General features: G+C 37.3%; 1 protein-coding gene across 1 annotated transcript; it reads left to right on the plus strand.

Annotated features, from left to right (window-relative positions):
- The first annotated feature begins 1,627 nt into the window (after nt 1–1,627).
- UBC17 (ubiquitin-conjugating enzyme 17) lies at nt 1,628–4,287 on the plus strand. Its single transcript, XM_008243529.3, has 6 exons — nt 1,628–1,794; nt 1,937–2,040; nt 2,318–2,420; nt 2,564–2,627; nt 3,467–3,555; nt 3,841–4,287. The coding sequence occupies exons 1-6, from the start codon at nt 1,765–1,767 to the stop codon at nt 3,934–3,936; spliced, it is 486 nt and encodes a 161-aa protein (XP_008241751.1). The 5' UTR covers nt 1,628–1,764; the 3' UTR covers nt 3,937–4,287.
- The last annotated feature ends 4,984 nt before the right edge of the window (nt 4,288–9,271 follow it).

The following is a 9,271-nucleotide window of genomic DNA, read 5'->3' on the forward strand; positions in this document are numbered from 1 at the left end:
CATTGACCTTTGAATTATCCAATCTACTTAATATCATCACTAATAAATTGGAATGTCTATTTTTTTATTTTGCCATCAAATTGGAATGTCTATTTGCATCTAGTTCTTTATTCGCCACATTATTTTTTAATTTTAATTTTAATTTTTACTTTAAAAAAATAAAATTAAGGTCCATGGTATACACCACGATTTGATTCTCACTCGTAAAAAGATTACTTGTAATGCATTTTAAGAAAAGAATCTCTTGCCTTCCCAAGCATATAATGAAACCAAACATTGGAAGATTGCGCATGAAAGACTTTGCAATGGACAAGTTGTCCTGCAACATTTCCATTAATCAAGGCTGGAATATGCATATACAAACTTTATATTGATAACTTAGAGGTAAAGTCAACTGGAGGCAATGACATAGCCCACCAAAGAAAATGGACACAAATTAAAAAATATGAGTCATTATTTGGTTTTCTTCTTTACTTTTTACTTTTCACTGCTTAGTGTGGACATTGAAACACTGCTTTTGAGTTTGACTTGGCCTTTACTCCAGCCTCGATCACGTAGACTTGATTATACAACAATAGTTTTAAGTATCAAAGGTGAAAGAGGTATCAATTTCAAATCACTCATTCTTTCTCCGGCAAAAGAAGAAGAGAAAGCCTCGACCACGTAGACTTGATTATACAACAATAGTTTTAAGTATCAAAGGTGAAAGAGGTATCAAGTTCGAATCACTCATTCTTTCTCCGGCAAAAGAAGAAGAGAAAACAATAGTGTAAGAATCAAATTCTTGAACAAAAGTCACTTACTAACTATTTAACTTATCCACCTGCTTGTGGAAGTGCTTGTTTCATAGGAATATTTGGCAAATTCGGCACAATGCGGATATACATGAAGTTGGGTGGAAAGTGGAACCTTCAAAGATACTGAGAGAATCACCTAACTGCCTTTCGGCTTTCACTTTGTGGAGCTCAACTCACAAACTATAACTATAGGCTGTGCGCCTGAGAAGTGTCTCTGTTTTTTCTTCTTCTTTTCTTTCAAAGCAAAATGCCCATTTGAAGTGGCCAATGCATATGCAGAAAATATGAAAGATAATTGCCCATTGGTCCAACCAAGAGAATCAATTCAAGTAGTGACAATAGGATCCAATTCCCAAATCTAATCAACAATGGAACAATCTACAAGTGAACAATTTTAAATCATAAAATAAAAAAGTGAATTCATTCAGATTCATAGTTTAAAAAAACGTGAGTTAAGCCAGTTGATTATGATAAGAGTTTTGAATTCTCTATTTCTCTAAATTAGAGTAGTTATCTCTTATATTAAAAAAAAAAGTTTGCATGCAATATGAACTCATATTACAATTTTTTTTGGATTTTCATTGAACAATATAAAACAGAATAAATATTTAATTGGTAAGTGTCCAGACACTTGAGGGGGAAAAACTCTAAAATAAAAAACAAAAGAGAGAGACGACGTGATTGGTAGGTGAAAGGAGGCTACGACGTCGTTTAGCGAGGGCGCATAAAGTAACCTCGTCACCGTGAAGAGCCAGCCACCTTGGCAGAGATAACAATAAGAGAAAAAGGAAAATATAAGTAAACAAAATCGGATATGGTGGGGAACACAGACGAGTTGTGAAACCGTGGCCTCCTGGTCCCTCTTTGTCCCTTTCGTCTCTCGTCAACACCACCACCATCACATTCTACTCTCTCTCTCTCTCTCTCTCTCTCTCTCTCTCTCTCGGCCATTTTCTAGAGAAAAAGCATGACCAGCTCCTCCGCCTCCGGTCGCAAGGTTTGCCCTAATTTCACGCGCAGCACAATCTCAGAAGCGCTTTCTTGTGCAATTTCTGTTTTTTTTTTTTAAATTTTTGATTGGGTTTCTTTGTTTTTTATTTTGATTTTGGGTTTCGTGTTTGTTTTTTTTAAATTTTCAGACTTTGAGTAAGATTGCTTGCAATCGGCTCCAGAAGGAGCTCCTGGAGTGGCAGGTCAATCCCCCGGCAGGTTTTAAACACAAAGTCACCGATAATCTCCAAAGGTCTTCTCTTTTTTTGCTTTCTGTTTGTTTGCCCAGAAAGAAAATTCAATGGAATTAGAGGAGGATACGAATTTATAACTTATGCGTCTCACACTTATTGCCGTTTTCGCTTTTCTGTTTAAATTTCCTTTCTTTTTTTCCCCCTTAACAGTTTTATTTGGCAAATGAACTCTTTTGGGGTTTATGATGTCTACTTTTTCTCTTCAATGTCTATGCTTTTCTGCTTCAATTACTTCAATTCAATTCATTATTGTGTTGTGGGATTTGTGATGCAAAGGTGGGTGATTGAAGTCAATGGAGCTCCTGGAACTCTCTATTCTAATGAGGCCTATCAGCTTCAGGTCGATTTTCCTGAGCATTATCCAATGGAAGCCCCACAGGTTCGTCCAAATCTATCAGTTTGTGTGATATGCATTTGCTTGAACATATATCTACAAATCATTTTATGTTGGGTAGATTTTGATTTCCATAAAACTGGTGATTTAACCTGTTTTGGTCTGAATCCTTGTGGTGGGATGAACAGGTTATATTTATCCCTCCTGCTCCACTGCATCCTCATATTTATAGCAACGGTCATATCTGTTTAGGTAATTTATGGGTTCCAGTTAATCTTTTGATGTCATAAGTTACTTATCTTTGCTCTGTTTTGTGATAACTGATATGTGATTTGTACATAGTTAAATCATCGATCCTTTTTCTTCTCAGGTACGAGGATTATTTCTTTCTTTCTTTTTCTTGATTTGGTATTCATCATTTGTTAAAAGTGACAGTCTTGTCCTCATAATGGACTTGAATCATCCTTTGTTTCTTTTTTTTTACACGTAAATTTATTATCATTACTTGAAAAATATGTAGTCAGTGTTTCATTTCAACCTCAGTTTCCTATCAAAACATTTATTGCTGAAAATATTTAGTTAGCTGAAACAAATTTTTTGTGAGATAATAATAAAACTTTACTCCTTTATTGGCTGTTGTGAAAGCCTTGTGGGGACACTGTTGCAAAGTGGGGAAGGAAGAAGCGCGGGGAAGGGGGGCATATTTGGTTGTGAAATTGTTTTCGTGACTTATATTGCATAGTAAAGCTAGCCTTGGCAATCCTGCTGAATAGTGATTTTTGCTGTAGGTTTGGTTGGTCACTGCCAGCCTGGATATGTTTAGTCTGTTAGTTCAGATTAATTTTTATGTAATGGATATTTTAATCATACAGAAATTAAAGGTGGGATAATATCACAGCAGCTTTAAGTTGTCATTTTTCATTGCTGACTTCGTGGTGTATCAAACATTCTTTATCTCCCAGGAAACTTGATCCATTATGAATCCAATGAGTTAAAGTTAAAGTTACATTGTATTTAAAAGAATATGATTTTTTAGTTTTACCCTCGCTGCCTCACCTGATGTGCTCTATTGTTGGTATGGAATTTTGTAGATATTTTGTACGATTCATGGTCACCAGCCATGACTGTTAGTTCCATCTGTATTAGCATTCTCTCCATGCTATCAAGCTCCACCATGAAGGTTTGTGTTCCCTTTTTTCTGCTGCTTGGTGTTTTCAAATCTTTTAACTAGCAAGTCTTTCCGCTCTCCATTAATATACAGAAAAAAACTAGGAAGTATTTCATGTCCAGTCACAATTTTGACACTGATTGCATGAGGGTATGCTTTCAATTTATTCTGCTAAAATACCAATCATTATATTGTAAACATTGGGCATGCCCCCTTAAGGAATTTGCAATTAAATGGGATACTAGATTGAAATATGTAGGGGGATATGTATCTAAAGCACTTTGTCCATGCCTGCAGCAACGTCCTGAAGATAATGACCGATATGTAAAGAATTGTAGAAATGGCAGATCTCCCAAGGAGACGAGATGGTGGTTTCATGATGATAAAGTGTAATTACCGGTGCACCGTCTTCTGTCATTAGTTCAAGAAATTAGAGTAGTTGGCTTTTCTGTTCAAAGGATGACGAAGACAAAAGAAAAGGCATTATAAGAAACTGGGGTTTGTCCCAATTGCTCAATAACTCTTTATAGATTGACAATGCCCGGTACTTGTAAAGCAAAGGGAACAATTTGTGTTTCTACTGATTTGTAAGGAACGAACTAAGGGCAGAGGAAGTTGGTATGCTCATAATTTAAGTACCTTTCTTCTTCCTGTGCTTTCTAGAGGTAAACACCCGCCTCCCTTCAGAGAAGTAGGTGTTGGCATGCATGTTTTCTTGATTGTTATACCATGCTATTACTGTCATGTCGAGTGTCAACTTCAATTTTTATTTATTTATGTTTTCATTTGTTTGTGCAATTTGCGTAGAGTGTGCCTCTGGAGAGTAGCCCATACATAGCCAGTCCCGCTCACCTAAGAACCTAAAAATGAGGTTATGACTCGTGTACAACAGCCACATATGGTTAATAATCTTAACCCTCACTGATGCTCCTCCTTTTACTCAAACAAACCCTTTTAATTTGCAAAAATAAAAATAAAAATACAGAGAATTTCAACGCTTGTCTTCCTTCCTCCCAGTAATCTTCTCCTCCTCATCCTCTTTCTCTTTTTCACAGATGATATAATATATAACAGTTGGGATGATAATGTCTTCTGCTTTGGCTTTTGACTACAAAGCCTGTTTGGATTCTAAAAAATATCAACGGAGACAATCTAACCAACCTTTTCAAAGGCAACTTCTTCTTGTGTCTATTGTTTAACTCGATTTCAAATTTTTACTTTGAATTTTTTATTCTAGAAAATTGGTAATTACTCTTCAGAAAACAATTTGGATGTTCTTTCTTTGATTGTGTAGCTTTCTAATGCAAATAATTTGGATGCATACGGGCTGTGCCCCCTAGTATATAAGAATCTAGAATTAAATTCAAGATGAATGATTCCACCATATTGGTCAGAAACCACGGCTATATGAACCTTTCGGATGCAAAACTCAAAGAAGATGGGTTCAGTCGAAATCAACTTGCATATGTTTTTTTTTTTGGTGGCAAATTAAAAGGGTTTGTTTGTGTAAAAAGAAGAGCATGAGTAAGGGTTGAGATTATTAACTATATGTGACATTAGATTAATATAAGAGTTTTTATTAAAGAGGATCTCATTTTCAGGTCCTTAGGTGAGCAGTACGGCATACATAGGAAGGGGTTATCATCTATATGCTGCTTCATTTGGAGAGTAGCTAAGATAGATAGTTTTTCCCATTTTGATAGATTTTTATTTATTTAATTTTTAGATTTATATTTTGTGTAATCGCTTAGAATTGATAGTGAAATATGAAATAGACTTCATTTCTGTTTGCTTGGTGAAAGATTTTAGGCAAGATATATTGCACAAGCTTATATAAAATTGGGAAAATTAATCCAATTTGATGTTAAAATTCTTCCCTGAACCATAAATCTTATATGTCATAAGTACTATTATGACAGTAATCACTACAATAAACTAAAGCAAAAGAGGGGTTCCTTATGTTCGCTATTTGGAATTGCTAATGTGTGATGAAGATATTGAAGATGTGTCGCCTGTTGATTCTTCTCGTTTTTGTTAACATAATTTGAATTGGGGAAGGATATGATAGTGAAACTAAATATGTTCGAACGAATAAATCTTTAATTTCCTCAAATGCCTTATTTTAAAGCTCGGTTTGCACAGCAGCACCACACAAAAACTTTCTAGTAAGCATGAAATAAGTTTGATGTGCATGGCAGGACGACGCAATTTTTGTTCTTGTACATTTATGGTCTGCTATCACAGTAGTAACAGTATACACTTACAACATGAAATTCATGCTAAAAGAAATGAAATTTGTGACCCTAACAAATTAGTTGGTTTTCACAGAACCAGCATAAAAATTTCATGCGTGGTTCTCTGCTGCACGAGCTCACGAGCCTTTCCAACAGGGCAGGCTAGCCTCTCTGCTGAGTAGAAGACGCTAACGCGCGTGCAAGAAAATTTTTCTATCACACATGCCCATCTCATTTTTTTCATTGTAAATATTGATCAAGGCTTTTTATTATTATTATTTTTATATATTTATCAGGCATGTATCGAAAGAAATATTTTTCGAAAAATTATACAAACTCTTAAGATATAACGCAGTTAACCGCTAAGAGAGAGAGAGAGTATGGAAGTAAAAAAAAAAAAAAACTACTAATATACACAATATTACCCCACGAGGTATAATTTTATGAACATACATTTTCTTCTCATTTCAATAATTTACCATCTTTAATTGAAAATTGAAAATAAAAAACTATAAACGTAATTGTTACTACTCAATGAAGGCTTGGAACGACTCAAATTATGAGCCTTCCTATGAATCTAAATCACATATGTATGTGTCGTCTTTTAAAAAAGAAGAAGAAAGTTTTTAAGTCTTGAAAAAAAAGAAGAAAGTTTTAACTAACCAAAATAAAAAGCAATATGCAATAAGAAAAACAGGAAACAAAATCGTTAATTATTTGGTTCTTTCCCGATTTCTTCCTAACTTGGAGAGCACGAAACGATTTAGGGGTTTCCTTGGCAAGCAAGGAGAACTGACTCAAGAATTGCATATATATAGAGGGCCAAACCTTCTTCTCCATTGTGCTGATCATAGCATCCATCAGAACCCTTAGTCTCTCTCTCTCTCTCTCTCTGATCAATCAGAAACCCTAGGAAACACTCTGTTCTAACTTCTAATCATGGCCAAGTTCGCCAACTCTTTCGACCTGCTGGGCGAGACCGAAGACATCGATGTCAAGGAACTCATCAGCGCGGTTGATGAGAGGGCCGAGTTTTTGGAGGTGAAGAAGAAGGCGATAGAGTCGGCGAAGAAGAAGGCGATGGAGGAGGAGAAGAGGAAGAAGGAGGCGGAGGAGAAGAGGAAGAAGGAGGCGATAGAGGCGGCGGAGAAGAGGAAGAAGGAGGCGAAGAAGAGGAAGGAGCAGGAGAAGAAGGAGCGGCTGAGTCTGAGTATTCAAAAACATTTATTCCTCGGAGGACAAAAGAATAATAATGGGTTTTACAGAAGAGGCCAGAACAACCAAAGGGATTTCAATTCCCAGAATTTTCGTGCTGCGCCGAAATCTGCTGATGATACTAGATCTGTCTCCAGTGCTGCTAGTATTGTGTTCTCAGAGATATCTTTTGGGAGCTTTTGCAAAGAGGATTTTGAAGAGTTGATGAAGAAGAAGAAGGAGACTGAAGTTGTGGAGAAGAAACAGGAAGAACAGGGTGGTGAGGAACAGGGGAACAAAACCCAACTACTGAGTAATGGGGTCAATGGAAGCAGCAGCAAGAGTTCTTCTGATGGAAAGAAAAATTCAAATATCAATGGAAGTCTGAGGAGAAAACTGAAGAAGAAGAGGAACGAGGAGAAAAGCCACAGCGAAAATGCAGTAGCTGCTGGTGATTCTGCTGGTGCTGATGTGACTGCTCCTGTTCAGAACAAGCCTACTATTTCATATACTTTGAAAGAATATGAGAAGATGAATATGAAGAAGAGTGAGAATCAAGAAACCGCTGTCGAACAGCCCCCTCAGCCTGCACAACGGCATCCCGAGCAGCCTCAAGACCACCATCCTGCACAATGGCAGACCAAGCAGTCTGCACAACAGAAGGCCAAGCAGTCCGCACAACGGCAAACCAAGCAGCCTCTATACCGCCATCCATCACAGCCTGCACAACAGCAACCCCGGCAGCCTCAATACAGCCATCCTGCACAATGGCAGAGGCAGACCAAGCAGTCCGCACAACGGCAGACCAAGCAGCCTCAATACCGCCATCCACAGCAGCCTGCACAACAGCAGCCCAATCAGCCCGCACAACGGCAGCCCAATCAGCCCGCACAACGGCAGCCCAACCAGCCAGCACAACAGCAGCCACAGCAGCCTGCACAACAGCAGCCACAGCAGCCTGCACAACAGCAGCCACAGCCTGCACAACAGCAGCCCAACCAGCCTGCACAACAGCAGCTTAATAGCAGGAATGACGGCTCCTGGAATCCAGTGAAGGATCGTAGACGGCGGCGAGATTGGGGGAACTATAACTCTGATGGTAGGTTTGAAGGAAGTTGTTCGCGACAGGCCAGGGTTGCGAATAAGGAATTTTTGATAAATCCTGCTGAATTTCCAACCCTGAGCAGTAAATAATTGTATTTGTTTGGAGATAGATTTTGAACTTTTCCTAGTTGAGTTACTCTACAAGTAGTCATTGAGGCACTTTTTTGGATGGTGATGAAAACTGTTTTCACTTTAATAAAAAGTTTTTGCAGTATTGCTTTATTAATTTCCTTGGTGTTCAATGTGTTTAATTCCTTAGCCAAAAAAAAAAATCCAGCCACAGTATGTGAAAGTTTTGGGACAGAAATAATCTTAAACTCTTCTGAATCTTCGTATGCACATAGAAATCAAAGCAAAATAATGAGTGTTTTTCTAGGGTTAATTAAGAACATTCAACTTGTCTGTAAAGCATGGTTAATTACATGAAGTATTGGCTCTCCGGTTATTGACAGAGCTATTCGATATTCGCAAGTTAGGCTCTTTCTTAAATATTACTGAGACTATTTCCTTAACAAGATTAAGGAACGCCATTTCTTGTTGCTGCAGCCTGATAGAGACGACGAACTTGTGATGGTACGTTGCAAGGCAATTAGCCGGATGTTCATTTTGAGTTGAATCTTAGCTGAATTTCCAACCTGTAACAATTTGATTATTTAGAAGAAATAGGTTTTGCTCTCATGTGCTAGACTAACTCATAAAAGTTCCACCTAGGGGAAAAATGCAGAGATACATAAAGCAAAGAGAAATTATTGTGCGGTATTAGAATATGGGCACTTAGTATAACGAATAAGTGGTTTAAAATGTTCATTCTCCCTTTCAAATTAGCGCCACTATAACTGTAGTCTTAGTCTTCAACTTTTTGTAAAACATGATACTTCACTCAATTTTACTCCTCATTTTCAACCTATCCATATTTACATCTGTATATTTCTAGTGGTAACTGACATTATCACTTTTTTTTTGGTCCAGCTGACATTATCACTTTGTTCTTCAGACTTCTGGTTGCTTCTAGAACATTGTAGAGATTGCTCCTCAAAATGGGCTGAGCTGGGCTGTTTATCTTGGGCTTGGTTAAGTATTGATGGGCTGGGTTGATATTTTAAGAGATAAAATATAAAATAATTGTTGACTAAAATTTTTGAGTGATGTACAAAGCACCTTGATCCAGAGTCTTTTTTGGTCAAATTGATCCAGAG

The sequence above is a fragment of the Prunus mume genome, linkage group LG8 (genome assembly GCF_029339155.1).
Source record: "Prunus mume cultivar Tortuosa linkage group LG8, ASM2933915v1, whole genome shotgun sequence".
Classification (NCBI taxonomy): domain Eukaryota; kingdom Viridiplantae; phylum Streptophyta; class Magnoliopsida; order Rosales; family Rosaceae; genus Prunus; species Prunus mume.